We start from the raw sequence: 26,671 nt of genomic DNA on the forward strand, positions 1-26,671 counted from the left end.
TGGCTGCAAGGATATATATCAAAATACTAACAGCAGGTATCTCTTTTGGGTGGGATTTTGGGGTAACTTTATGATTTTTTATATTTTTGAATGTGTTCTAATGAGTCTGTATTGCAATCAAAAACATTTCAGAGCATAATTAAGGTTTGTGAAATCTTGAGTTTCCACTGTCTGAGGAAGGTATCTTAAAAATGAAACTCACTCTCCAGTTGCTCACTAAACCCTTCAGTTTCCAGATTAAGTTCTGTCTCTACCACTTGTGTTTTGTTTGTTCCCTAACCTCTTGGCTTGTCCCACAGTGAAGGTTTCTGCGTCTCCATTGCCTCTTCCTCCTGCAGCACTAGCATTCAAAGTGGGTCTTGCTGGGACGGAGGGGCAGGAATGACACCTGACATATGGGAGGTGACCCATCTGGCTTCCTTGTGATCTGGACATTCCCAGTTCTGCACTAAATATCCCTAGTGATTTCCTGTTCGCTTGTCTGTTGGTGAAGCCTCAGAAATAACCCAGGTTTCATAAATGTAGAAAGCTTCCCATGGTTTCCCAGACATTGTCCTGCAGATTTCCTGTTGACAGAAACACAGGAAGAAGCAGTGCGGGGGCTGCACTGGTTGAACATCTGTGCCCCAGTCCCTCTGCCTGTCAGTAACCCTGACAGAGGGAGGCCTGCCTGCTTCTGGGGCTGGGAAACTAGCTCAGCCGGCAGGATGGGCTCCAGCGTATCACAGGCAACTAGTCAGCCTCATCCAGACCTTGTTGCTGGGACAGCAGAGCTCGATGATGTAGCAATGGCACATCAATCAATCCCCAGTGATGCTCAGATTCAACCGACAGAAAGAACAAGAGAATTGAAGCTATGGAGCATGAGTGGGAGTATGGGGGTGCAACAGGGAATACTGTCAAGGGCTAATACAAATCTACTTTAGAATTTTTTTTTCTCCTGTTGAACATAGTGAACTAAAACAGAGACTCTTCTCTCCTACTCTTATCAATGTGTACAATCCAGAATTGGTTATTGGGAGCTGGTTCCCTGTCCAAAATAATACTGTACTGTGAAGGTTGGCCACAGCACCAGGACTGTGTTTGATTAGATGAGCCTGGCCAGTCACTCCAGCCGGCAGCTCACACACTGCCACTTTTATACACACAATGCACTGCAGTCATTTATTTTGCTCAGCTTGGCTGGCTCTTATTTTCTCAGCCTCTGCTCAATTAGCCTTTGTCAGTGGTACCTCTCTTTAACTGGCCTGTTTGTCTGCCTGACATTCGGCATTCCTCCCATTTATAGTGTTATTCCTGATTGTCTCCAGCACATGACTGGAGCAAAATAGCCTTACATGGCCAAAAGGAGACTGATGAATGCCCCACAGGAGACTCTTTAAACAGTAGGCTGATAAGGGAAGCAGCAGGCTCTAGTGGGAGATGACGGTATTTATACCAGAAAATCAAGAAGCATCTGTTCACCTGGGTAGGGGAAAAACATCTATTTTACAGCTCCCTTTATATAATTAGAGCTGCCTGTTTTTTTTTTTTTTTTTAAGGCAGGGTCTTGCTCTGTTGCCCGTGCTGGAGTGCTGTGGCACATTTATGGCTTACTGCAGCCTCAATCTCCCAAACTCACGCCATCCTCCCACCTCAGCCTCTCAAGTAGCTGGGACTACAGGAGCACACCATCACCCCTGGCTAGTTTGTTGGTACATTTTTTTTTTTTTTTTTTTATAGAGACAGGGTTTCATGTTGCCCAGGCTGGTCTCAAATTCCTGGGCTCAAGCCATCAGACTTGGCCTCCCTGAGTGGATTATAGGCATGAGCCACTGTACCCAGCTGGCTGCCTTTTTATAAATGCCACTATAAATGCCAAAAATTATTCTCACGAAAGGCAAGTTATATAATTGAGGCCAAAAAAAAAAAAAAAAGAAAAAAGCTGCTCAGAAAGTTTTTTGTTTTTCATTAGTATTTTTATTTATAATTTGCTAAGTGAAGGGAGTGGTTAGGAAGCAAATTTGAAAAAGCATTTTGGAGATGGGGAGAGAAAGCTTATGAAAAAGGCAAAGGGAGATTGTTTTAGGCAGGAGGTGGGGTGGGCAAAGGGTGGAGGAGGTGAGGAAGGTGCCGAGAAAATGTTTCTATCCAAAGATTTAATTTGAGGTAATCTTAATTTGAATACATGCTGTAAATTAAAAATCTCTTTTCTTTTCAACAGGAACCACTTGAATTGAAATTCCCAAACATCTCTTATCCTGCTCTGGGGCTCCTAAAGGTAAAATCGTGGCTTCCAACAGACCAGGAGACACACAGCAGTTGTCATCAGTTGGGGAATCTGAATTACTTATGTCAATCCATGCAATGAAAAGTGTTCCTTTTAGAATTCTCCTGGCTGTGCGGTGGCTCACACCTGTAATCCTAGCACTTTGGGAGGCTGAGGCAGGCGGATCACTTGAGGTCAGGAGTTCAAAACCAGCCTGGTCAACATGGTGAAACCCCATCTCTACCAAAAATTAAAAAAATTAGTTGGGCAAGGTGGCACTCGCCTGTAATGTCAGCTACTCGGGAGGCTGAGGCAGGAGAATCGCTTGAGCCTGGGGAAGCAGAGGTTGCAGTGAGTTGAGATTGCACAACTGCACTCCAGCCTGGGCAACAGAGCAAGACTCCATCTCAAAAAAAGAAAAAAAAATTATCCTTGGAAAAGTATATTTTCAACTTTTAAAATGGATCACATTCTATTAAGTGAAAACATTTGCAAGTATTTTTCACTTTAAACCTAACATTATATTTGAAGTCTAAATTTACACAAAACAGAAATTTCAGAAGGGTGGTGATAGTTTTACAAAGGGAACCTTTTCTTCAGAAAATGCTTGGCTATAGGATCCTTTTAAATAGCTAACTCCCTGGTATATTTGAAGTAAATTTAAAAGCTTGATATATATATATATATATATATAAATATAGCTCTTATGTAAAATGAGGTATGGTATCAACTAAAATGTTTGCAAGTTATAGTCAATGTCCCACATGGTTTAAAAATTATTTATTTACTAATGTATTAAATAATGAGTTAATATAATGATAACTGTTACCTGAAAGGGTCCCAATCCAGACCCCAAGAGAGGGTTCTTGGACCTCGCACAAGAAAGAATTCAGGGCGTGTCCACACAGCAAAGTGGAAGCAAATTTATTAAGAAAGTAAAGGAATAAAAGAATGGCTACTCTATAGGCAGAGCAGTGCTATGTCCTGCTCAACTGAGTATACTTATAGTTATTTCTTGATTATATGCTAAACAAGAGGTGGATTATTAATGAGTTTTCCAGGAGAGGGGCAGGGATTTTCTGGAACTGAGGGTTCCTCCCCTTTTTAAGACTATTTAGGGTAACTTCTGGGCATTGCTATGGTATTTGTAGACTGTCATGGTGCTGGTGAAAGTGGCTTTTAGCATGCTAACACATTATAATTAGTGTATAATGAGCAGTGAGGACAACCAGACGTCACTTTCATCGCCATCTTGGTTTTGGCTGGCTTCTTTACTGCATCCTGTTTTATCATCAGGGTCATTGTGACCTGTCTTTTGTGCCGACCTGCTCTCTCATCCTGTGAGTAAGAATGTCAAACCTCCTGGGACTGCAGCCCAGTAGGTCTCAGCCTTATTTTACCCAGCCCCTATTCAAGATGGAGTTGCTCTGGTTTCAACACCTCTGACATAACCAACAAAAATTGAGTCAATTCCTTGGAGTATGTAGTTGTGAAATTTAATCTATCCAAGAATGAGCTCCATGGCCTACTTAGTGGCAACAAAAATAGTTAAGAATGGTGTAATATAAAGGCATGTACATTATGCTTCTCTTTATATACATCCTCATATATACTTATAATGCATAAACTATTTCTGGAGGGATACACCAAAACAAAAACAAAACAAAACAAAAAAAAGAGTAGCTGATTTTAGAAGGGTGAATAGAACACCTAGAGTGGTGGAGACTTTGCTGTATGAATTGTATTTGTTATCATGTGTAAATATCATTTTTAACATAAAAACACTAGTTTTTACAAAGTACATGCAAGGGACCAAACTAGCTAAATGGATTACACCATTTGGCCACTGAGGTAAACTCTAAAATTATATCTTACTCTCCCAGGGCAGAGTATCAATTGCCTCAAAAACAGAATAAGGTGGAGAAAATGATTTTTCATTCCTACTTCTAGAAATTGCTTATTTAATATGTGAGTGAGTGCCCATTTAGGAATGACTGGAAGGAACTAAAATCATGACTGGTGTGTTTTTCTGGCTTTTCTCCCTTATTATTGCAACTGAAAAGTTTCATCTTTCAAAGAAGAAAAAAAAATGACATTAGTAAGTTAATACAATTTTAAAGAAGAAGGAATTTTCTGTTCTTTTAGGGCTGTCTCCACATGGACCCTACTGAGAGACTGACATGTGAACAGCTGTTGCATCACCCATATTTTGAAAACATCAGCGAAATAGAGGATGTGGCAAAAGAACATGACAAACCAAGGAAGACCCTAAGAAAGAGCCGAAAACACCACTGCTTTACAGAAACATCCAAGGTTGTAATTTCAAATGATCTCCTACCTGCCACCCGGTAGACAGTGGTACGACTCCACCTAGACTTGAGGATGGCAGTTGTGGCTTTCAGTCCAGCATCCTCATTCCAGCACTAGGAGACAGGTCACAGGGTCTATCAGCCAGGGACCCAGGCATATCTGTCTCCTGAAGCCCCCTCTCCCTGAATCCTAAAGGTGCTCTTGTCCTGCTGTCACATAGGGACCAGGGTTTCCGGTCTGCATGAGCACAGGTCTCAACGAGGTACATGAGTATGAGTCCAGCTGAGCACACTTCTTGTGCTTTGGAAAATGAAATCAGATTTTCCCCAGGCAGTTCTGTGTCATCACGTACACCTTCAGTATTAACTAACTCTCCAGGTTTGTCCAAAAAAGGAGCGTTTTCTTCCCTGATCCTTTGTCAGAGTTGGCTAGCGCAAATACAGTGATGAGTGCTTTTGGTGATATCAGCTGAAAACATTTAACCAGAGAACAGCATCCAAACTGCACACGGGGAGTCTGTGAAGAATCCCGATTGGTATAAAATGGCCTTATATTAAGCATCTTGTGATAAGTCAAAAGCTGTAATAATTTAGAATGAACTGTAGTTGGAACCACAACTGATCCTGGGTAACCTCTGGATCTACTTAGGTACTCCTTAAGTTATACATTATCTTGCCTTTGTCTTTCCCTTTGCAGCTTCCACTGCCCAGCATGCTGAATGGTACCAGGGTGTTGTGTGTGAGGCTGGGAGGAGGGAAAAGGGTGAAGAGTCCATGAGGAACAAGTACATGAACATGAACTCCAGGGCCCTAATGTAGATCACAGTTACAAAATTAATAATGTTTTAATTTTATTCTCCATCATGTATGATCCAGGTAGCGAAACAGGCCAGAAACAGACTCCTCCACCCCCACCCCCGAATTATTCCTTATCTCAGTATTACTTTGTATTCAAGAGCAAAAGGTTTTGATGGAAATATTTCTACTTGAAAAAATAGGGAAACTCCACTATCTGGTGTATTGCTTTTTTTTTGAGACCGAGTCTCACTCTGTCGCCCAGGCTAGAGTGCAGTGGTGTGATCTTGGCTCACTGCAACCTCTGCCTCCCGGGTTCAAGCATTTCTCCTGCCTCAGCCTCCCCAGTATCTGGGATTACAGGCACGTGCCAGTATGCCCAATTAATTTCTATATTTTTAGTAGAGACGGGGTTTTGTCATGTTGGCAGGCTGGTCTCGACTCCTGACCTCAGGTGATCCATCCACCTTGGCCTCCCAAAGTGCTGGGATTACAGGCATGAGCCACCACAGCTGGCCTGGTATACTGCTTTTAAATCCTGAAAGAATCAACTGATTTAAAAGTACTAAAAAGTTCTTTTCTGAGGAGAATGCCTGAAAAAATTTTTTCTAAAAAGTAAAAGTACTAAAAAGTTCCTTTTTAGGGATACCTAAGGACATATAGTGCAATACAAAAAATACAGGTGTGTTCTGACTTTCATTTGACATTGACAATAAATTCAAACATTTTCAGGAAGCTTGAAGGAAGCAGTTTTGTCTTTTTTCTTTAGAGATGGGGGTCTTGTTATGTTGCTCAGGCTGGTCTCCTGGGCTCAAGGGATCCTCCCACCTCAGCCTCCCTCGTAGCTGGAACTACAAGTGTGCACTGTGCCATGCTTGATTTGCCTTTTTAACTAAGGAAAGAGAGTAAATAGGCAAATTGCCTAGGTGCTCTGGTTATCAGTTTTCTCTGCCATAAGACAAGGCATTGGCTTAAATGATCCCTAAGATCTCAGCAAGCTCTCAACTCCTGTAAATCTATGTTTTCTTCTCAATAATGTTAACATGGAGATTTTCCCCTTTTCATATTATCTAAATCTTCTTTAATGTGCATGTTTTTCCTTTTTAATGTAAAATAAACATTTAAAAGGAAAAGCAAAGACCAAATTGAAACATTTAATCCTCTCTCAAGTCCTGGATTCTGTGCCAAAAAAGTATTTCTATACTAACAAGCTTAATTACCTCTTTTGTGATATATCCTAAATAATGAAAAAAAAATGCATGGCACAGTTTTGAACCTAATTCTGTGTTTTGCATTTTCAGTTGCAGTACCTACCCCAGCTAACTGGCAGCAACATCCTTCCAGCTTTGGACAATAAGAAGTACTACTGTAATACCAAGAAACTTAACTACCATTTTCCAGACATTTAAAGGAGCTAGGAGACATGATTTTAAAAAAGGAATCAATGGATACTTTGAAGAAAATAAAACTTATACAGTTGATCGAAAACAATTACAATGTTGAAAACACACCAGGAGAAAACATAAGCAAGAAACTGGGAGGCCAATTGGCAAGATATGAAGGGAAATTCCAGATCCAGTCTTCCATGCTTGATGAAGGTGTCCAGAAAAGAAAGCAAAAACCTGTTTGGAGTTGCACTTGTATTTTAGTTCCTGTAAGCAGCTGAGCTTATGGACAGAATATGAACTGTCCCATACCTCTGGCAAAATTAGATGATACCAAAAAGATTTATGCTTCAGTTGTACCACATGCCACACAAGAAAAATGGACTACAAAATGCCCATATATATTTCCTTGGATCTGTTGCCTTGAGTCCTATCTCCTGTCTCTCAGATTGTTTCAGCATCATATTTAAGGAAAGTTCTATTCCTTTTTTTTTTTTTTTGAGACAGAGTCTTGCTCTGTCGCCCAGGCTGGAGTGCAGTGGCCGGATCTCAGCTCACTGCAAGCTCCGCCTCCCGGGTTTACGCCATTCTCCTGCCTCAGCCTCCCGAGTAGCTGGGACTACAGGCGCCCGCCACCTCGCCCGGCTAGTTTTTTGTATTTTTTTTTAGTAGAGACAAGGTTTCACCGTGTTAGCCAGGATGGTCTCGATCTCCTGACCTCATGATCCGCCCGCCTTGGCCTCCCAAAGTGCTGGGATTACAGGCTTGAGCCACTGCGCCCGGCTGGAAAGTTCTATTTCTTGAAATCAAAATGTTTAAAATCCCATTTCCTGCTTGCTCTATTTCTTGATTTTTATATTTTAAAACATTTTGAGGGTAACAGGTTCGAAATATTTAAAAGCATACGAATTATCACAAAGACTTGGTAATTTATATATTTAATTATATGTTTATACATTTCATCCTTACTTTATTAGTAAAGGATGCACCTTAGTCACTTTTGCAGGCAAGATGAATTTACTGTAATCTGTCTACATTTATTCACCCAATTCCCCTTGCAAACCATGGCATGAAGCCTGGCAGTTGATTAAGGCAGTCAAAGGGTAGAGCAAGATCTACAGGCTTTGCAGGAACTGAACCTGTCAGCCTGAAAATAATTAGTACATCATTCTCTCTGGCACAGCCTTTGACCCGGTACATTCATAGGCAAACCTGTAATACAGTGATCTGGGTTTCAGAAGAAATTGCTTGTGAGCTTTTACTTGAGTCATGAAAGACATTACGTTGTAAACTGATGTTTTCCCTGAAACATCTTTTTGCACTGTTTGTATGTTTTGTATGTTTATGTGTGTGTGTGTATATATATGCGCTATTCTAACAACGAATGTATTACACTAAGTAGTCCAAAGTATTATTGAGGACTCATAGCCTTGCACAGTGAGACTTAAAATGATGACATATATATATGTCGATCCTCCCACCTCAGCCTCCCAAGTAGCTGGGACTACAGGCATGTGCCACTATACCTGGCTAATTTTTTTGTATTTTTTGGTAGAGGCAGGGTTTTGCCATGTTCCCCAGGCTGGTCTTGAACTCCTGGGCTCACATGATCTGAGCACCTCAGCCTTCCAAAGTACTGGCATTACAGGCATGAGCCACTGCGCCTGGCCAAAATGACATAATTAGCTTTGATTTGGTCTACTGCTCTTAATCAAAAAGCTTTTTCATCCTTGTTCCCTGGACACAAGGGCAATATGAAGCCTGATGTCTGTTTCTTACAGCTCAACACCATTTCTGTTGATGTGCTGCCACTATTCCTAGCACTTCTCAGTCATGGTCTTCGAAGTTGTATTTCACTCTATTTTCAAAACAATTCTTCTGTACTCTCATTTTCTTCCTGTTAATTTTCTTCATGATGACATCTGACCCCATTTACTTAAGTAATCCACTGAGGTCTGGTGTGTGTTCAATAATTTTGACTCTAGGCAGTTTAATGATATCCTAACGCTTCCTAATGTATGTCATTTCTTGCCTAGACCTGATATGGGTTAAATGCTAGTCCCTGAATTATTCAATTCCTGTTAGACAGCTTTGATTCAAATGACAAGGAAGAACATCTAGCTTCCATGAATAGTTAAAATTTTTTTTCCCTTAACCCAAGAAAATGCACTTGACGGAGGCAGATTACTATAACTGCCTGATAATTCAGCAAATAGTTTTACCAAAAACCATTCGAATAGAAAAGTAGTTCTAGACTAAATCGTGGTGAATCAGTTGTCTCACTATACAGTAATGAAACAAACCTGAGAAAAAAGGCTTATTTTTCTCTAATGAGTTCCATTACATTTATGCTTATGTTCAATTTAACCATATTTATAATCCTTTTATTCAGCATGAAATCTCCACTGTATCACGAGACTCTTCCACATCCTTTTATTTACCATTTTCTGATTTTTAAAATGACAGCAGCAATTACCATTTATACTATGTGCTATTTGTATAAGCTGGTTTTTAAACACAACGAAAATTCATTTTTCTACCTGAAAACTGTATCATAGAAAGTGTTTATTTGAAAATTATTTTCAAGTTTATATTCAACAGCTCAATAATGTTCAAACTAGGCTGGGCACGGTGGCTCACGCTTATAATCCCAGCACTTTGAGAGGCTGAGGCGGGTGGATCCTGAGGTTAGGAGTTCAAGACCAGTCTGGCCAAGATGGTGAAACCCTGTCTCTACTAAAAATACAAAAATTAGCTGGGCGTGGTGGCGGGTGCCTGTAATCCCAGCTACCTGGGAGGCTAAGGCAGATAATTGCTTGAACCCGGGAGGCAGAGGTTGCAGTGAGCCGAGATCACACCACTGCACTCCAGCCTGGGCAATAGAGTGAGAGTCTGTCTCAAAAAAAAAAAAAAAGTTCAAATCAAACACACAGAAATCTATAAACAAACTGGCATATAACAGTAATAGAATCAGGGCCATTTCACACAGGTAACAGGTTATACATTTATATAGACCTGTTTTATCTATTTTTGACTTTTTTTTTTTTTTTTTTTGAGACAGGGTCTTAATCTGTTGCCCAGGCTGGAGTGCTGGAGTGCAGTGGTGCCAACATGGCTCACTGCAGCCTTGACTTCCCAGGCTCAAATGATCCTCCTACCTCAGACTCCTGAGTAGTTGGGACTGCAGGAATGTGCCACTACACCCAGCTATTTATTTTTTAATTTTTTGGTAGAGACAGGGTTTTGCCACGTTGCCCAGGCTCATCCTGAACTCCTGGACTCAAATGATCTGCCCGTCTTGGCCTTCAAAAGTGCTGGGATTACAGGCCGGCCTTTTTTTAATTTTTTTTTTAAGAGACAGAGTCTCCATCTTTCACCTAGGCTACCACTCTGTGTAGTGGCCATGATCATAGCTTACTGCAGCCTCAAACTCCTGAGCTCAAGCGATCCTACCACCTCAACCTCCCAAGTATCTGAGATTACAGGTGTACACCATCACGCCTGGCTAATTTTTAAAAATTTTTATAGAGATGGGGTCTCGCTGTGTTGCCCAAATTGGTCTCAAACTTCTGGTCTCAAGTGATCCTCCCACCTCAGCCTCCCAAAGCACTGGGATTACAGGCATGAGCCACGGCACCGAGCCTACAGCAGTTTTAGGTTTTAAGAAAACCTAAGCATAGCCTACTGGTTTTTATTATTGTTTCCTTTATTATATTGCAATCTGCAAAACTATTTGTATTCAGCCAAGTATCTGTCCAGTTTTAATAAAATAGTAGCCTAAACTTACAAAATAGACAAATTAAGCCGCAACTGTTGATTCTGAGAAAGTCTGTATTTCAAGAACACAAGAATGCAGGATCATGGGAAATGCATGCAAATCCTGGGAAGCAATATGAAATGCATGCTTCAACAACCACTGACCACTATGCATAATTGACGCCATCAATGAATCTGTAATTTAGCTTCTAATTTTTCATAATTTTCCATTTATGGTAGTATGCTTCACTAACTTTAAAGTTAAATTTCATGTAAATTACTAATAAAAACATCTGTTGTACAAATAACTTTAAAGGATTCTAAATAAATATCTACATCAAGAGATATCTATAGATTTACATATTAAATGAATATATTAGAATTAAAATGTTACCTAGTTTGCTCTTTTTTTTTTTTGAGACAGAGTATTGCTCTGTCGCCCAGGATGGAGTGCAGCAACCTCCACCTCCCAAGTCAAGTAATTATCCTGCCTCAGCCTCCAGAGTAGCTGGGATTACAGGCGTGGACCACCACACCCAGCTAATTTTGTATTTTTAGTAGAGACGGGGTTTCACCGTATTGGCCATGGTTGTGGTTGGTCTCGAACTCCTGACCTCAGGTGATCTGCCTGCTTTGGCCTCTCAAAGTGCTGGGATTATGGGCATGAGCCACCACACCTGGCTGCACTCTTCTTAAAATGAATTAAGGTACATAAATTCTCACTTCCAACTTAGTAACATTAGTGAGTCATGTCTGAATATTTATTTTCTAAATATGATGCACTCTCCACTTCTAAAATGTCATGATATGGCATCCTTATAATTCTACTGATGACTATATAATATTAGTTGATGTTTAGAATCAACAGTTTCAAATGATCCTTTATACTGAAATAAGACACATTATTTTACTTCAATTGTAATTTTAGTTCCAGAGAAGGCAGTGCTGTCTCAAAGACCTGGACAAGATTTTCTTTTTCTTTTACTCCGGGAAGATCACTTAACAACAAATATTTGAGGTTTCTGCAAATAAAGAAAAAAGTCACTTGAATTTAGCCAAGAGCATTAAAAATAAACTCAATTTACTGGCTTAAAGAAAGAAACTTACATAGAAAATTAATCTATATCACCCTATGCTTTCAAAATGACTTTTAGAGCAGTAGCCTTAGAGATGAAATTCATGCCAGGAAGTAACACAGACTTTAGGTTATGTCAATATTTCTAGCTGAATCATTCTAAATAAAAAATATATTTATAATGATGTAGATATCCTTTGCATGTGAAACATGAAATGTGAATCTCAACCTCAAAAGGGCAAAAACTGGGAAAATTCTTAAAGATACTCGAGTTTCTACTAAGATGAAGCTCTGAAGCCTCAAGTAATGTAAGAGATGAACAATCTACTACTTGTGGTCCTAATGTTTAAAATTTCTCAAACTTCCTGTCATACTGAGGTTACTGGCAGATCCATTATATATTAAAGCAGAACTACATTCATTAGATTTATAATTTGAATGTTGGGATCTCTAACACAGAGATTTGATTAAACAAACTTCCATTCTTTTTTCATCACGCTGATAAGACTCAGAACCTTACAATTTTAGAGTTAAACATTCCTTGCTAGTATTATCTGTTTTTGCGTTTGGAATTAGGTGAGTTGCTCCAGGCCATGGCATGGGTCTGGTTGGTGTCATAAGAGGATGCAGAACAGCTTTCCTAACCAGTGGATGCGTGCTTCTGATGATTATTATAGTGTCAGGCAGTGTTCTAGGCTCTAGACACAGAAAGGTGACTATTTCAAGGTTTTTTCCCCTCAAGTAACATAATTACAGGGTAAAATGCTAAGAGGTATATACCAAATGTCCTGAAAATATCAAAAACATAGGGGAAATTGCTTTAAAAAAAAGGAGAGAAAGCATAATCATTGAAGCTTACTGAGGGCTTACTGTGACAGGCACCATGTTAGGTACTTAATGTAGATTTAATTTTTAAAAACATAGCTTATAAAAAATTCAATAAAACATTAATGTATTAAGATTGATCATTTTAGCTCTTTTAAAGTATTACAGATGGAAGTGAGGTCATTTTTAAAAATTATCTTTTTCAGAACTAAAAATAGACACCAGGCCTCACAGTCAGTTAAATTCTAACTATTCACCTTAACAGCAAAGTTTCCACTTTGGTTTTGATCATCTACCTTAAATGACGCAAAGCAATGATGCCTTTGTCTGTGACATTCCCACAGGATATTATTTCCATTTCCAATATGCTTTTCTGTAAATTTTCAAGTTGACCAAGTCTCAGCAAACAGTCATCCTCGATATAATGACACTTGCACAGCCTTATTTTTTCAACATGCTGTAGGCCCTCTGGGGAGAAAAAGTACAGATTAAGAATCTGCTTTACCACTAAGATAACAAACTGTCCTGGTTTGCCCAGGACTGACATAGGATTGAAAGTCCTATGTCCTGGGAAACCTCTTAATCCCATGAAAACTGGAATGACTGCTCACCCTATTAGCCATATAAGGCCCCCATAGAAAGGGGCCATTCTACAGTCAGATGTCCACACACTGGAGGAAAGAAATGCCCACATAGGGCCAGGCCTGGTGACTCCCAGCACTTTGGGAGTCTGAGGCGGGTGAATCACCTGGGGTCAGGAATTTAAGACCAGCCTGGCAAACATGGCAAAACCCCGTCTCTACTAAAAATAGAAAAATCAGCCTGGCGTGGTAGTGCACGCCTGTAGTCCCAGCTACTTGGGAGGCTGAGGCAGGAGAACCACCTGAACCCAGGAGGTAGAGGTTGCAGTGAGCCAAGATCGCATCACTGCACTCTAGCCTTGGCGACTAGCCTTGGTGACAGAGTGAGACTCTGTCTCAAAAAAAAAAAAAAAAAAAAGGGGCCGGGTGCAGTGGCTCACACCTGTAGTCCCAGTACTTTGGGAAGCCAAGGCGGGCAGATCACAAGGTCAAGAGATGGAGACCATCCTGGCTAACACGGTGAAACCCCATTCTCTACTAAAAATACAAAAACAAAATTAGCCAGGCATGGTGGCGGGCGCCTGTAGTCCCAGCTACTCAGGAGGCTGAGGTGGGAGAATGGCATGAACCTGGGAGGCAGAGCTTGCAGCGAGCCGAGATCGTGCCACTGCACTCCAGCCTGGCCGACAGAGCAAGACTCTGTCTCAAAAAAAAAAAAGAAAGAAAAAAATGCCCACGTAAGCAGAAGCTGTGTGGATATAATTATTCCTGCATTACTGAGGGCTTCTCAGTGACAGAAGTTTGACAAAGATAGTTTGACAAACAAGGCCCTGAATTTTAAGTCAATAAACCAAAGACTAGAGACATGTAGAAACAAGCTTAGTGAGAGGAGGAAGGAGAGAAAGGTGTCTGTAACCTCAATTTAATTTGAAAATAAATATCAAACCCCGGAAGAAATAAACTTGACTGTACTGAAATGGGCAAAAAGGACATACCTATGACTATAAAAAAAGTCATATACCTATGACTATAATTGTGAGTCAACTGCAACAAAATGGTCACTGCAAAATCACCTGCATTTCCTATTAGCAAAATGATAGGGTACTTACCCATGTGATCAAATCCAGTGCTCATGATACAAGAGTTGGTGGCGTCAATAGCCTGAATCTTGTATTTGTCCAGAGGGCCTGTTGGAAGGTGGTTGTAATCCATCTGCCACCGCTCCTGGCCATGGTAGCGCACCATGGCCCCACAGCGCAGCAACCACTCGGATGCCGCCCTGTCAGGGCCAACATCCCTGATGCGATCATAATCCACCCTGTTGGCAAGTGAAAAAAAGCAGTTTGCTTTTACAATAATAACTAGCTTGTTAACTATATTAACTGACATAAATAATACAGAACGCAACAAATTTTCATTTCAAGTGACTGAGAAGGAAGATAAATGTATTAGTGAGATCCATGCAAAAACCAAAACCAAAAACAAAAAAAACGGTAGTCTATCTGCTTTTTTAGTTTTGTTTTTGTTTCCAAGTGAACACTGTCAATGCGTATTATTTTTATATGAATTTATCAGACAAAACTTTTCATTGATTCACATATAGTAGAGTGCTTGACACCAGAGATATTTAGTAACTATTCTACGAATGACTATACTTGGTTAGAATTTGTATTAATAACAAAAGATTAAAGAGAAAATAATTCTGAATCCCGTATTCAAATTAATCTCATTAAGTGATATTTATTAATTTCTACATATGCTTTTTTCACAAGCCAGGGATCATAATGCTGTATTAAGTAATCAGAAGGAGGTTAGTTTCATCAGCTTCAAAATGCTATTTCTTTTTTTCTCTCTCTTTTTTTTTAGATGGATTCTCACACTCTAGCCCAGGCTGGAGTGCAGTGGCGCAATCTCGGCTCACTGCAAGCTCCACCTCCCGGATTCACGTCACTCTCCTGCCTCAGGCTCCTGAGTAGCTGGGACTACAGGTGCCCACCACCACACCTGGCTAATTTTTGGTATTTTTAGTGGATACAGGGTTTCATGGTGTTAGCCAGGATGGTCTCGATCTCCTGACCTCGTGATCCACCCCCCTCGGCCTCCCAAAGTGCTGGGATTATAGGCGTGAGCCACCGTGCCTGGCTCAAAATGTTATTTCTAAAAGTGTGCCACCCACTAATTTTGTGAAAACCTGAGTTACTTTGATAGAATTCAAAAGGTTAACTACATTCCTTTAAAAAGCCATAAAAATATAATATTTTAAAATTATAATAAGTTTTTCTGATTATAAAATAAATGTTTATTTTAGAAAACTTGAAATGTATCAAAAGGACAGACAAGTAAGAAAAATCACTGAAATCCTGCAACCCAAACAGCCACATTTAATATTTTGTAATCCATTTTTCTGGTGTTTTTTCTATGTTTGTGTGGGTTTTGTTTGTAAACAAAATCAGGATCACACCGCACAAATTGTTAAAATAACATTTGAAATACGAGAAATAGCCAAATGAGCTATTGGGAACTTATTTCACCATAAGCATCTCCACATTTCTTCACTTTATTTAGAATCACTTACTTATTAAACACTGCATTCAACCAGCCCCAGAAGTATCTGGAATCACATGACCATGGGAGTTTCTTTATGCCACACAACTGCTGGGAAACTTTTCCAAACAGCATCATTTGATCTAGACACACAAAACAGTACTTACATTAGATCATCATCAGAGTCCCATACATATAGCAACTTACTTCACAACCTCAGAGTCAATGCTCTTGTACCGATAAAGCTGATGACTCACTTGCCACTCAACAATTATTGTGCAAGTCACTCCTGTTTCTTGTTCTTGGGGTTTTTTATTTGTTTGCTGAAAAAAAAGTGAGGAGTTGGACTGGATGGTGTCTAAGGTTCCTTCCGGCTTGCACATTAAGTTCCACTGTTGAAACCTCAATTGGAGTCTGTCTGTCGTACTGCCATCTAGTGTCCATTCAGGCGCTGTAGCTATGAATTTGCTGAAGCTGGCTCTACTCCCCATCTATATTTCCAGTATCAAAATGACACACTAAAATCACCGAAAGAGCAACGTGTCGAGGTTGAGATGCTTGCATCCAGGAAAGAAGAGGAGACATGAAAATAGATATACCTATGACAAGGCTGCAAGTGCTGTTACCAGAGCAGTGTAAACAAAAAAACTATTTAAGGGCAGCTGGGAAAGACTGAGCAAGTAACTTCACCTCTCTGACCTCTGGTTTTCTCATTTGTAAAATGAGATGATTTGCTTAGATTATTTCCAGTTGTCAAAATCTATAACCATAATTTGAGAACGTAATTCCTGGAGTAGGTTTCGATTTGATTTACCTCAATTCAAGTTTCCCTAGTAGTGTGCTAGGTGTGTGTGCAGGGGACTGGGTGCAGCGGGGAGTGGGGGGATGGGGAGACAAAGATAAATGAAACATAGTGTTTGCTTTGAGCATCTGACAGTGTAATGCAGGATGGAGTGGGCTAAGACATGTTACCAAGTAGTTAAAATAAGTGACAGAACTTGATAAATGCCTGAAAAGAGTTAAAATAAGCACAGAAAGGATTTCAACAAACAAAGGTCCGGGAAAAATTATGCCAGATTATTAGCTGAAGTAGGAACATTTAAGGCACGTTATTTTCAGTTTCACTAGCACATGTGAGTCATGAGAAGAGGCAGGCAACTTGCAGTCAGGTCATGAAGGGTTTTGCATGCTCAGCCAGGGAATTTGGACTGTATACTGTAGGCAGCAGGGAGTCACCAAGGTTTTTGAACAAAGCACTAGCCTTTGGGAGGCTGAGGCAGGCTGACCACGAGGTCAGGATATCGAGACCATCCTGGCTAACATGGTGAAACCCCGTGTCTACGAAAAAAAAAAAAAAAAAATTAGCTGGGCATGGTGGCACGCACCTGTAGTCCCAGCTACTCGGAGGTTGAGGCAGGAGAATCGCTTGAACCCAGGAGGCGGAGGTTGCAGTGAGCTGAGACTGCACCACAGCGCACTCCAGTTTGGGCAACAGAGCGAGACTCCGTCTCAAAAATAAATAAATAAATAAATAAATAAATAAATTAAAATAGAACAAAGCATTGGCATTGTTACAGTTGTGCTTCAAGAAATTTACTCAGACAGCAGCATCAAGATGAAGGGTCAACAGAACGGGACAGCCAGCCAGCAAGGGCTTCAATTACATGAGGCCATAGGAAAGGGCCTAGTTGGGGAAGGATGGGAATGACATTACAGAGTTGGTTCCATATGACTTAGTTAAGAGAGATGTAAAGGCATGGGCTACAGGAGTTGAAAATGACACCAAGTTTTGGCCCTGAGTCACTGGTAGTAGGATGGTGATGCCATTAAAAGAAATCACATCAGGAGGACAGGGTTATAGGTTCAGCTTTTTTTCTTTTAGTTTTTCATAATCTACATATTAAGTGTTAGCAGGATTTCTAAGTGCAGATGACGAAAAATCATTGGAATCAGAGGTCACAAAATGTTAGAGCTATAAGAAATTTAGATCACCTGGATGAAATCTCTCATATAGAGGTGAGGAAACTGAAGCCCTGATGTTAAATAACTTCCTGACACCCTAAATCCTTTCTTGAACAAGGTGATGTATTAATAAATTCTGTGTTTAAATGCTCAATGTTTCATGACTAATTGGTGATAGTGTTGAAACTTGAACCCAGTTCTCTACCAGCCCAGGGTCCTTTCCTCAATCATTACAAGGTTCTAGAATTCAAGAGAAAGAAGAGGGCTAGAAAGATGCCTGCGTGGGAAACACCTTAGAGCTGAGGAAGTGATTGAGGATGCTGAGGCTGTGGAATAGTGAGAGATGTGAACTGAAGACAGAACCAACTACCCTTTTCATCTCTTTTCTACCATAGCCGTCTTCATTACTGCAAACCTCTGCTCCACTACCTCTTATCATGTTCTCAACCCTTTCCAGCTTTTTGTTAAAGCACTCTCTGCCTGTGCCCACCTCGAATAACTCTATTAGTTGTCAATCATATTTACAAATAAGGGCTTTCCCAGCTTCTACTCAGGCTGTTTTCTCTTAAGCCTCCCTCCCCCATCACCATCAATCTGTGGAAATCTCACCCAATTTCAAGACCTTACTCAAATGCCATGTCCATTCATTCATTCGTTCACTCAAAAAATGTTTATTGAATGTCTGCTATACTTACGGCAAAGGCAACAATGGTAAGACAAAACAAACAAGAACAAAGGAGAAAGAGAGACAAGGTTCCTGACCTCATAGAATGTATAATTTAATAGAGACAGATAACATATAAAGAGATAAGTAACACCCAACGTGGTTGGCTAGTAGAGGTGTGAACAAATGCCATGAGAACCATGAGAAGAAGGCTTCACACCAGAGATGTCTTTTGAAATGGGTCTTTTTTTTTTTTTGAGACGGAGTCTGGCTCTGTCGCCCAGGCTGGAGTGCGGTGGCCGGATCTCAGCTCACTGCAAGCTCCGCCTCCCAGGTTCACGCCATCCTCCTGCCTCCGCCTCCCAAGTAGCTGGGACTACAGGCGCCCGCCTGGCCGCCTGGCTAGTTTTTTGTATTCTTTAGTAGAGACGGGGTTTCACCGTATTAGCCAGGATGGTCTCGATCTCCTGACCTTGTGATCCGCCCGTCTCGGCCTCCCAAAGTGCTGGGATTATAGGCTTGAGCCACCGCGCCCGGCCTGAAATGGGTCTTAATGATTAAGAGTTTTCAGTTAGTTTAAAAGCAGAAGCAGAATATGCAAAAAAAAAAAAAAAAAAAAAAAAAAAATCCAGTTAGAAGGAAAACAGAGTATGAGAAGTAAAAGAAACAGCAAGGATGGCATCTTATTCATTTCAATTTTTCTCAGCATAATGCAAACGTTTAATAAATATTTGTTTATTAATAGTCTTCAATGGTTGACGTTTCCATGGAGAAAGGTAAAACCAGTTAAACTGTTATTAAGCAGGTGAATTAGAGTGATCTTTGAAAACTGACTACTTTTGCTTGATTCATTTTGACCCATCTTATAATTTAGCTTAAATGAAAGGCCAAATTTACTTCAGCTGTAATCTCTAAAAACACAAGATATTAGATTTAAAATGTTTTAAACATAAAAATTAAATTTATATTTGGCAATAGAGTTAACAAAAATTGGTAGGTTTTTACATTCTCAACTCCAACTTTGCTAATGATTTTGCAAATTATTCCTACTTGAGTACAAGCAGTTGCCTTTGGGAACACTTTCTAAAGGGAAAGAGGAGACCTCTAGTGGTAAGTTAGTGAATCTAGCTCTAATAAATTAAAAGTACCCAGTTAAATGCAAATTAGAAAATAACCACTACTAAATTACTGCTGCCATAGATAATCCACCATGATTAAGTGGGTTTCGTACCAGGGATGCACAAATGGCTTACCGTACACAAGTCAATAAACATTATACGACACATAAACACAATTAAAAACAAAAATCACATGATCATCTCGCTAGATGCAGAAAAAGCATTTCACAAAATCCGGCATCCCTTTGTGATTAAAATCCTCAGCAGAATTGGCATACAAGGGAAATACCTCAAAGTAATAAAAGCCATATATGACAAACCCACAGCCAACATAATATGAACAGGGAAAGTTTAAAGCATTCCCTTCAAGAACTGGAACAAGATAAGGATGCTGAGTCTCACCACCCCCCTTTCGTTTTTTTCTTTTTTTTGAGATAGTGTTTCACTCTTGTCGCCCAGACTGGAGTGCAATGGCACGACCTCAGCTGACTGCAACCTCTGCCTCCTGGCTTCAAGTAATTGTCATGCCTCAGCCTTCCAAGTAGCTGGGATTACAGACACCAACCACCACATCCGGCTAATTTTTTGTATTTTTAGTAGAGATGGGGTTTCACCAGGTTGGCCAGGCTGGTCTTGAACTCCTGACCTCAGGTGATCCACTCCCCTTGGCCTCCCAAAGTGCTGGGATTACAGGTGTGAGCCACCACACCCAGCCTCATTCTCATCACTTCTATTCAACATAGTACTGGAAGTCCTAGCCAGAGCAATCAGAAAAGAGAAGAAAGACAAGGCATCCAAATGGGTAAAGAGGAAGTCAAACTGTTGCTATCCAAATGGGTAAAGAGGAAGTCAAACTGTTGCTATCTGCTAATGATATGATTGTGTACCTAGAAAACCCTAAAGACTCCTCCAAAAAGCTCCCAGAACCAATAAATGAATTCAGCAAAGTTTCAGAATACAAAATTAATGTACAAAATTAGTACCTTTCCTATATACCAATAGTGACCAAGCTGAGAATCAAATCAAGAAACTCAACCCCTTTTATAATAGCTGCAAAAATAAATAAATAATTAAATGCTTAGGTATTGAATATGCCTAACCAAGGAGGTGAAAGACCTCTAAAAGGAAAACTACAAAACACTGCTGAAAGAAATCACAGACGACACAAACAAATGGAAACACATCCCATGCTCATGGATGGGTAGAGTTAATATTGTGAAAATGATCATACTGCCAAAAGCAATCTACAAATTGCTTCAAGTTCATTGCAGATTCTGGATATTAGTCTTCCCATCAATACAATTCCCATAAAAATACCATCATTCTTCAGAGAACTAGAAAAAACAATCCTAAAATTCATATAGAACCAAAAAAGAGCCCACATAGCCAAAGCAAGACTAAGCAAAAAGATAAATCTGGAGGCATGACATTACCTGATTTCAAACTATACCATAAGGCCATAGTTACCAAAACAGCATGGTACTGGTATAAAAATAGGCACATACACCAATGGAACAGAATAGAGAACCCAGAAAGAAAACCAAATACTTATAGCCAACTTATCTTCAACAAAACAAACAAAAACATAAAGTGGGGAAATGACACCCTATTCAACACATGGTACTGGGATAATTGGCAAGCCACATGTAGGAGAATGAAACTGGATCCTTATCTCTCACCTTATACAAAAATCAACTGAAGATGGATCAAGGACTTATATCTAAGACCTGAAACTATAAAAATTCTAGAAGATAACATCAGAAAAACCCTTCTTGACATTGGCTTAGGCAAGGGTTTCATGACCAAGAACCCAAAAGCAAATGCAATAAAAACAAAGATAAGTAGTTGGGACTTAATTAAACTAAAGAGCTTTTGCATGGCAAAAGGAACAGTCAGCAGAGTAAACAGACAACCCACAGAGTCAGAGAAAATCTTCACAATCTATACATCTGACAGAAGACTAACATCTAGAATCTACAATGAACTCAAACAGATTAGCAAGAAAAAACCAAACAATCCCATCAAAAAGTGGGCTAAGGACATGAAGACAGTTCTCAAAAGAAGATATATGAATGGCCAACAAACATATGAAAAAATGCTCAACATCACTAACGATCAAGAAAATGCAAATCAAAACCGCAATGTGATATCACCTTACTCCTACAAGAATGGCCATAATCACTGTAATCCCAGCACTTTGGGAGGCCGAGACGGGCGGATCATGAGGTCAGGAGATCGAGACCCTCCTGGCTAACACGGTGAAACCCCGTCTCTACTAAAAATACAAAAACTAGCCGGGCGAGGTGGCGGGCGCCTGTAGTCCAGCTACTCGGGAGGCTGAGGCAGGAGAATGGCGTAAACCCGGAGGCGGAGCTTGCAGTGAGCTGAGATCCGGCCACTGCACTCCAGCCGGGGCGACAGAGCGAGACTCCGCCTCAAAAAAAAAAAAAAAAAAGAATGGCCATAATCAAAAAATTAAAAAAAATAGATGTTGGTGTGGATATGGTGAAAAGGGAATACTTCTACACTGCTGATGGGAATGTAAACTAGCACAACCACTATGGAAAACATTGCGGAGATTCCTTAAATAACTAAAATTAGGACTACCATTCGATCCAGCAATTTCACTACTGGGTGGCTATCCAGAGGAAAGGAAGTCATTATACAAAAAAGATACTTGCACACACGTTTATAGCAGCACAATCTGCAATTGCAAAAATGTGGAACCAAGCCAAATGCCCATCAATCAATGAGCGGATAAAGAAGCTGTGGTGTATATATATGATGGAACACTACTTAGCCATAAAAAGGAATGAATTAATGGCATTCACAGTAACCTGAATAGGATTATTCTTTTTTTTTTGTGAGAGAGTCTTGCGCTCTGAAGTGCAGTGGCGCTATCTCAGCTCACTGTAACCTCCGCCTCCCAGGTTCAAGTGATTCCCCTGCCTCAGCCTCCCAAGTAGCTGGGATTACAGGCACATGCCACCACGCCTGTTTAATTTTTTGTATTTTAGTAGAGATAGGGTTTCACCATGTTGACCAAGATGGTCTCAATCTCCTGACCTCGTGATCCGCCTGCCTTAGCTGCCCAAAGTGCTGGGATTATAGGCGTGAGCCACCGTGCCTGGCCTAGAGTTTACTATTCTAAGTGAAATAACTCAGGAATGGAAAACCAAACATCATATGTTCTTACTCAAAAGTGGGAGCTAAGCTGTGAGGATGCAAAGGCCTAAGAATGACATAATAGGCCGGGTGCCGTGGCTAACACAGTGAAACCCTGTCTCTACTAAAAATACAAAAAATTAGCCAGGCGTGATGGCGGGCACCTGTAGTCCCAGCTACTCGGGAGGCTGAGGCAGGAGAATGGCATGAACCTGGGAGGCAGAGCTTAAAGTGAGCAGAGATAGAGCCACTGCACTCCAGCCTGGGTGACACAGCCAGACTCTGTCTCAAAAAAATAAATAAGCAAATAAAAAGAATGACACAATAAGCTAGATGTGTTGGCTCACACCTGTAATCCCAACACTTTGGGAGGCTGAGGCAGGTGGATCACTACAGGTCAGGAGTTTGAGACCAGCCTGGCCAACATGGCGAAATCGCATCTCTACCAAAAATATAAAAGTTTGCGGGGCGTGGTGGCATGTGCCTATAGTCCCAGCTACTCAGGAGGCTGAGGCAGGAGAATTGCTTGAGACCAGGAGGCAGAGGCCACAGTGAACTGAGATTGTGCCACTGCACTCCAGCCTGGGCAACAGAGCATGACCCTGTCTCAAAAAATAAAAATAAACATGCACTTACCATATGACCCAGCAATTGTACTCTTGTGCATTTATCCTAGAGAAACAAAAACTGGTTCACACAAAAGTCTGTACGCTCGTGTTCACAGCTGCTTGATTCACAATAGCTAAAAACTAGAAACAACTCAAATGTCCTTGAATGAGTAAACAGTTGAATACACCTGTATTAGTCCATTTTCACACTGCTGATAAAGACATACCCAAGACTGAGAAGAAAAAGAGGTTTAATGGACTTACAGTTCCACATGGCTGGGGAGGCCTCACAATCATGGTGGAAGGCAAGGAGGAGTAAGTCACATTTTACACGGATGGCAGCAGGCAAAGAAAGAACTTGTGCAGGGAAACTTTTTAAAACCATCAGATCTTGTGAGGCTCATTCACTATCTGGAGAACAGCACAGGAAGAACCCGCCTCCATAATTCAATCACCTCCCACCCAGTTCCTCCCACAACACATGGGAATTGTGAGTTACAATTCAAGATGAGATTTGGGTGGGGACACAGCCAAACCATATTAATACTGTAGTACATCTACATTATGGAATGCCACTCAGTAATAAAAAGGAACTACTGATACATGTAACAGTTTGGATGTATCTCAAGGGATTACGCTGAATGAAAGAGTCAATCTCCAAAAGTTACATACTGTATAATTACAATAATTACATTTATGTAACGTTCTTGATATAACAAAATTTTGGAAACAGAGAGTAGATTGGGTGGGGCTGCAAAGGGAAGTTGTGGTTATAAAAGGGCAACTGGAGGGACCCTTGTGATGATGGACCTGGGCTGTACCTTGACTGTAGTGGTGGATACAAGAATCCACACACCTGATAACAATATATAACTAAATATACACAGAGAACACTAATACAAAATGAGGAATCTGAATGAGATCAATGGATTGTGTGAATGTCAATTACCTGGCTGTGATATTGTACTAGTTTTGCAAGATGCTACCACTAGGAAGACTGGGTACAGGGTACACAGAATCTCTATTCTTACAGTTGCATGGGAATCCATAATTACCTCACAAAGTTGAATAAACATCTTTTTTTCATCTGTGATGGAACAAGCAGGCAATATTCTGCATTGTTTAAACAAATAAAGCAAACTATGTACCACTGTTCTGGTAGTAAAACCCTTTAACCATAATAAATGCCATCACGTAGCAAATGCTTCGCTGTGCTAAACACCTTATCTCGTGTAATCCGCTCAACGGCCCTAATATTAGGGAGACACTGCTATTACTCCTAGTTCACAGAGGAGGGTCGGAGGCAAAGAGGTGAAGTGATTTCCTGGAGCCACCTGACCAAAGACTGGAACCAAGATTCTAAGAGGCACACGAAGTCCTTCTGGTAATAAATTTGTGTCATTCTATTATGTTCAGCTGTGCTAATCCTAAAAATTAAAAGCTGCCATCAAGCATACAGAATGGGCGTTAGTAACACCCGTGTCAGCACGGTGATAGTGAATCACATAATTTTAAGGAGTTAGAAGGTCCTTCGGCGATTACGCAGCCCACTGCCCTCATTTTTACAGAATGGGAATCAGGTGAAGTGACCTGTACAGGTGAGTCGCTGCTCAGAGCCCGCACAGCACATTTAAAACTGTATTTCGCTTCAGTACTCGAGAAAAGGACACAGACTGAAAAATGGTGGCAAAGACCGAGCTGTCTGGTTCATCCGGTACCCAATGCCGGGTCCAGTACAGAGCAGGCGCTCGATATTTACAAGACGAATCAATGAATGAATAGCACCGCCAGGAGCCCCATAAAAGAAGTCCAGAAGACTACGGGCTGTCAGTCTTCGCTGTGACAAAGAGCTTCCGTGAGGACCGAGGACTAAGGACAGACAGGGAGCGCCCTTCCAGTGGACGCTCGACTCGGCTGGGGCCTGGACGGAGACGGTGGGTGCCCAGGCCCTTGGCCTCCCGCGGGCCGCGTGCGGGGCTGAACGGGGGCGGGGCGAGGCGAGGGCGGGACCGAAGCCGAGCCGGGAGAAAGAAGCCGCTGGGCCCGCCCAAACAAGCATTTTCACCGTAATCCCGCCCAAAGTTTCTCCCGCGGCCCCATGTCCTCATGGCGGTGAAGGTCGAAGACGCGCGACCTAAAGGGCCAGGTTTTCGGTCAGCCCAGCGTTGGCGAAGGGCGAGGGCGGAACACAACCACAACCCTAGTACCGCCCGGTTAGGGGCCTAGCTCTTCTACTCACAGCGTCGGAGGAAGGGAGCGAGCCAGCTTCCGCGCGTCTGCGGCGCCCTGGCCTGCCCTTCGCCCTCCGCCGCGCGCGCCCATTGGCCACCGCAGCCTCTCCCACGTGGGGCGAAGGTGCGCACTTCATTGGCCCCCGCGTGAGGGGCGGGGCTAGAGGACGCCGGTCCCCGGCCGTGGAGGGTCAAGCGGCGGCTTCTGAGCGCTGAGGAAGGGGAGCGTGCGTAGGAGATGGTGCCGGCGCTGCGTTATTTGGTTGGTGCCTGCGGACGGGCCCGCGGGGGTTTCGCCGGGTGCTTCCCTGGGGCATGCGGGTCGGCGTCTGGGAGGCCCCGACCACTGTGTGGAGGTGGCCGCAGCGCCAGCACCAGGTGAGTGACCGCTGGTCCTCCCCGTCGCCTGCACTGCTGCCTCTCGCAGAGGCATCTGGTGGTGGACCTGTGCCCCTGTTCCTATTTCCCTGTCCCGGGGTGAGAGCAGGTTGGGGTCTTGTGGCGCTCCAACCTCGGATCCCAGGAGCTACCAACCTGCAGGTTCATTCGTTGTATTTACGGGCTGGAGGAAAGGCAGTGTATAGAGTAGAGGTCAAGAGTAGCTGTGGCTTTGAGCAACCCGTTCACTTTCTGTTGAACTCTGGGCTACTTAACCTCCTTAAGGGCTCAGTTGTGAATGGGACCTTGGTCTCTCCTGTAAGTGGTCGTTTGAAGGCTAAAAGGACCGAGCACACAGTGTAAGCAATCAAATATGCTGTTTATTAACTGGCGTCTTTGGCGTTGCTTGGAAGATCTGAATACAGTCTTAAATCAGTTCCTGGCACACCCCGCATAGAGTTTCCCCCATCGGAAGCAGCTCTTTTGCTAATCAAAGCCCGCAGAATTCAATGTCCTGTGATTTATTGTTTGGACGTGACTTTCGAAACCGCTGTCTTTCTCTGCCCTCTGTAAAAGAAACAGTTTGTGTGAAGGCTGTAAGGCTTGGAGAGGTTTTGGCTATTTTGAGGACTAGAAGGTGGGCCATATGAGTGTGACTGAAGCTTAGTGAAAGACAGATGGTGTGGAATGACCCGGGAGAAGGACTACAGCGAGGTTTTTATTTTATTTTAACCACACGTTAACTTTTATTCTAAGAGCCACGGGAAGCTGTTTAAAAGGGTTTTAAGAAGAGGCTACACTTTGGGAGGACGAGGCGGGCGGATCTCCTGAGGTCAGAAGTTGGAGACCAGCCTAACCAACATGGCAAAACCCCGTCTCTGCTAAAAATATTTAAAAAATTAGCCTGGCGTGGTGGTGGGCGCCTGTAATCCCAATTACTTGGGAGCCTTAGGCAGGAGAATCGCTTGAACCTGGGAGGCGGAGATTGCAGTGAGCCGAGATCGCGCCATTGCACTCCAGCCTGGGC

The 26,671-nt window shown here is 41.8% G+C and overlaps 3 protein-coding genes across 9 annotated transcripts in view; 2 read left to right on the forward strand and 1 right to left on the reverse strand.

The window, feature by feature from the left end:
* Positions 1 to 7,184, forward strand: part of CDKL1 (cyclin dependent kinase like 1) — a 67,471-nt gene extending 60,287 nt beyond the window's left edge. Inside the window, exons 8-10 of the mRNA XM_033188092.1 lie at positions 2,204 to 2,260; positions 4,394 to 4,561; positions 6,654 to 7,184. Coding sequence (XP_033043983.1) covers positions 2,204 to 2,260; positions 4,394 to 4,561; positions 6,654 to 6,761 — 333 coding nt within the window. The 3' untranslated portion in view covers positions 6,762 to 7,184. The remainder of the gene's footprint in view (positions 1 to 2,203; positions 2,261 to 4,393; positions 4,562 to 6,653) is intronic.
* Positions 7,185 to 9,153: 1,969 nt separating this feature from the next.
* Positions 9,154 to 25,364, reverse strand: DMAC2L (distal membrane arm assembly complex 2 like). Of its 5 annotated transcripts, XM_033188099.1 has the most exons (6): positions 25,275 to 25,322; positions 23,064 to 23,099; positions 15,550 to 15,661; positions 14,084 to 14,292; positions 12,690 to 12,861; positions 9,155 to 11,515 (listed from the first exon to the last, which is right to left on the reverse strand). In XM_033188099.1, the coding sequence occupies exons 2-6, from the start codon at positions 23,092 to 23,094 to the stop codon at positions 11,401 to 11,403; spliced, it is 639 nt and encodes a 212-aa protein (XP_033043990.1). In that variant the 5' UTR covers positions 23,095 to 23,099; positions 25,275 to 25,322; the 3' UTR covers positions 9,155 to 11,400. The 5 variants fall into 5 exon arrangements, with proteins under 5 accessions (XP_033043992.1, XP_033043989.1, XP_033043993.1 ...); XM_033188101.1 differs by lacking the exon at positions 23,064 to 23,099 and having other exon boundaries at positions 9,154 to 11,515; positions 25,275 to 25,364; XM_033188098.1 differs by lacking the exon at positions 23,064 to 23,099 and having other exon boundaries at positions 9,154 to 11,515; positions 24,626 to 25,332.
* L2HGDH (L-2-hydroxyglutarate dehydrogenase) overlaps positions 25,268 to 26,671 on the forward strand; it is a 76,866-nt gene continuing 75,462 nt past the window's right edge. For all 3 annotated transcript variants that reach the window (XM_033188091.1, XM_033188090.1, XM_033188089.1), the window contains exon 1: positions 25,268 to 25,644. In XM_033188091.1, the coding sequence (XP_033043982.1) occupies positions 25,505 to 25,644 (140 nt within the window). In that variant the 5' untranslated portion in view covers positions 25,268 to 25,504. The remainder of the gene's footprint in view (positions 25,645 to 26,671) is intronic.

This window comes from Trachypithecus francoisi, unplaced genomic scaffold (assembly GCF_009764315.1).
Source record: "Trachypithecus francoisi isolate TF-2019V2 unplaced genomic scaffold, Tfra_2.0 Lachesis_group3, whole genome shotgun sequence".
Lineage (NCBI taxonomy): Eukaryota > Metazoa > Chordata > Mammalia > Primates > Cercopithecidae > Trachypithecus > Trachypithecus francoisi.

Coding starts and splice junctions, on each gene's coding strand:
- DMAC2L (XM_033188098.1), bottom strand. CDS start 24,665: ATGTGCTGTGCGGGCTCTGAGCAGCGACTCACCTGTACAG. Junction 12,862..14,083: donor CACTGGATTTGATCACATGG/GTAAGTACCCTA, acceptor TTTTCTCCCCAG/AGGGCCTACAGCATGTTGAA. Junction 11,516..12,689: donor ATTGCTTTGCGTCATTTAAG/GTAGATGATCAA, acceptor CTTTATTTGCAG/AAACCTCAAATATTTGTTGT.